Genomic DNA, 2602 nt, shown 5'->3' on the forward strand with positions numbered 1-2602 from the left:
ATGAGGTCCTACTTCGTGGAGAAGTGCAAAGCAAACTGCAAGAATTGCTTCATCTACGATGAAGGCAGAAACCGGTCATACTGGTTTGGTTTCAAAAATAGGCCTACACCCCTACTCAACGGTGGCATGAGATGAATCACTCATGCCTAGTTGATGACTAGAACTTCAATTGGCATATTGGCTAGCAAAAGAGTTCTAGAAACCAACCTAAGACTCTCCTAAGAGAGGGAGTGCATTGAGGTAATTAAAAGTCGTTTATAGTAAACTAGCTCCTAAATTTGGAAAACAAAGGTTGATGGAGCCTTCAATTTCCAAATACTTAACTATGAAGGAAATACCCTCTTGGGCGGTAGCAAAACTCTATAAATAGAGCCACACATACCCATTTCATCCATCAAGAAAAAAAGTAACCAACTCACAAGTGAAATTCCTTTGTTTTACTTTTATACTTTAGCCAAGGTCTCTTCATTTCAATTTTTGTTCTTTTACTCCTTAGAGAAAATGGTACTATTAACCATTTAGGTATATCTTTTCGCACGGACTGTTGACTTTTTAAGAAGCTTAATAAATCTCATTTTTGTCTTTTTCCATTTGATTGAGAAAAGATTTAATCACAAAAAACCACAACCCCAAAAATATCTAATTGTCAAATGGAGCCTTTCACTTTTTTTTTTTCAATTCGTCTTCGCACAAAAAAACATACTAAAAGATGCACGTTAACCAAACTGTCTTCTGCCAAAAAGATCTAAAAATACTTGCCGACCCCTAATCGCTCAAGGTCAATTTATTAATTTCAAATAACGATCCTTAAAATGCTGATAATGTATTTAGAATAGAAATCAACATTAAAGGCTAACGGCGATCATATTCATGGGCCGGACGCCCAGGCCTTTCGGACCTACTCTCTCATGCATTCATGGATCGCGGGCTCACGTGACGTCTATGACTACGAATCTACGATCCGACAAGAAGTTAGCCCTCTCACGTGATATGTGCCTAGACTGTAGTGTCCGATAATCTTAGAAAGGAAAAAATCGAGTTTGCTCGATATCACCGAGTAGATTCTTCTCTAGAATCCAACTCGCAACTCCGAAGACTGCAGAGCTACTGATACGATGCCGACCGGAGGCCACGGCGACCCTCGTGGAAAGAAAAACAGCGACAAAGACAACACCGTCGCGAAGGCTGCTGGATTCGTGGTGTTCTCTGGTATCGCCATTAGTATTCTCAAAACCCTCAACCCTTTCAACAACAACAGCATCAGCAGCAGCTGCGTCAGTAGCAGTAGCAAATCGTGCGAGCCAACTCCGCCATTTCAAGAATCCAAGTGTCCCCCTCCTCCAGAACCCATCAAGGTTGGTAAATTTACAGAAACAGGAGATATAGCTCTATTGCTGTTATTTTGCTCATCTCCTCATTAAAAATGACCTTTATGTGTTTGTTTGTTTGTTTTTTCTTCATTTCTGTTTCCTGGAAGAAGCCGGTGAGATCCCAGGAGCTAGAGTTGCCATGGTCGTCGTGTCAAACCATAGAGATTGCGAGGGGAGATACTCTTTGGGGCCTCTCTCGGAAATATGGGGTACACCCTTTTGTCCAGTCCAGATTTCTTTTATGGCATTTCGTTTTTATTTCGGGATCTAAAACTGTAGTTTTTCTTTTGTTCTTCTGTTGTTAGGTATCGATTGATGCGATCAAGGAAGCTAATGGCTTCACAAGGGACACTATTTATGCTGGGGAGAAGCTCGTTATTCCTGATTCTTGATTTTTTTTTCTCTGCTTCTTGTTTGCGGTTGTTCTTCTCTGTGTTAGATTTCAAGTTTAGGGGTTTCTTTTGACTCTGGATTGGAGCGTAAGAACCGAGAAGATGAACAATGAATGTAACTAAGAGAGGAACATAGAAGAGTAAAGAGATTGTTTTTGGAACCCTAAATGGCTGCCAGGGGCTCTGCAATGTTTCTTTGCTCATTTGCTGTTTCACACCACTAATTGCCTTGTTACTAGTATCTTCCTAATTTTTTCGAGTCAATCTTATTATTCATTGACTGTATTTTACTGTAACGGTTCGGATTTCCGAGTTCGGGATCAAGATCAAGTGTGCGGTTTGAGCCCCATTTCCATGTGGACCTGGGCTAATTCTGGGTCATTTGAACAAAGAAAGCGCCAAAAGCCACTTGTCAGTTGTGGCCTTGAAGCATATGACAGGTGGCAAAATTTGTGGGGCCTAACGCAGTTTACCTGTCATTCGTCTCCAGACCAGAAATTCGATTTCAGCATTAGCCTTTGGAGAAGTGGAGCAATTTGGTGGAGAAACGCTAATAAACCACTGAGTGTGTCTGTTTGCATTGCTCTACAGACATGGTGGAACCGGAACCGGAACCCATGAAAAGACAAAGCAATTGGACCTGTATTTTCATGGTCCCATTTTGTCTTTTCCGCGGAGAGATTATTTTATATTTTTTCTTTTTAAATAATTAATAATTATTTATATTTTATATATTATTTTTAATAATTTTTTATAATATAAAAATAATTTATTTTAGTTAGGTTTTTTCATCAAACTGATAAAATTAATTCATTCGACTCGAGTCGATTGGTTTTCTAA

At 39.5% G+C, this 2602-nt stretch overlaps 1 protein-coding gene across 2 annotated transcripts; it reads left to right on the forward strand.

The window, feature by feature from the left end:
* Window positions 1-894: 894 nt before the first annotated feature.
* LOC148867205 (uncharacterized) lies at window positions 895-1930 on the forward strand. Of its 2 annotated transcripts, none has more exons than XM_088976044.1 (3): window positions 895-1355; window positions 1481-1579; window positions 1676-1930. In XM_088976044.1, the coding sequence occupies exons 1-3, from the start codon at window positions 1116-1118 to the stop codon at window positions 1760-1762; spliced, it is 426 nt and encodes a 141-aa protein (XP_088832170.1). In that variant the 5' UTR covers window positions 895-1115; the 3' UTR covers window positions 1763-1930. The 2 variants fall into 2 exon arrangements, with proteins under 2 accessions (XP_088832170.1, XP_088832169.1); XM_088976043.1 differs by having other exon boundaries at window positions 979-1355; window positions 1478-1579.
* Window positions 1931-2602: the final 672 nt, after the last annotated feature.

The sequence above is a fragment of the Nelumbo lutea genome, chromosome 3, assembly GCF_056320005.1.
Source record: "Nelumbo lutea isolate HS-2025 chromosome 3, American lotus-T2T, whole genome shotgun sequence".
NCBI classification, from domain to species: domain Eukaryota; kingdom Viridiplantae; phylum Streptophyta; class Magnoliopsida; order Proteales; family Nelumbonaceae; genus Nelumbo; species Nelumbo lutea.

Bases quoted from the DNA above. Each gene is read 5' to 3' on its own strand.
- LOC148867205 (XM_088976043.1), top strand. From the start codon at position 1,116: ATGCCGACCGGAGGCCACGGCGACCCTCGTGGAAAGAAAAACAGCGAC. The intron at 1,356-1,477 runs GTTGGTAAATTT...GTTTCCTGGAAG, and splicing joins CTCCTCCAGAACCCATCAAG to AAGCCGGTGAGATCCCAGGA. The intron at 1,580-1,675 runs GTACACCCTTTT...TTCTGTTGTTAG, and splicing joins GCCTCTCTCGGAAATATGGG to GTATCGATTGATGCGATCAA.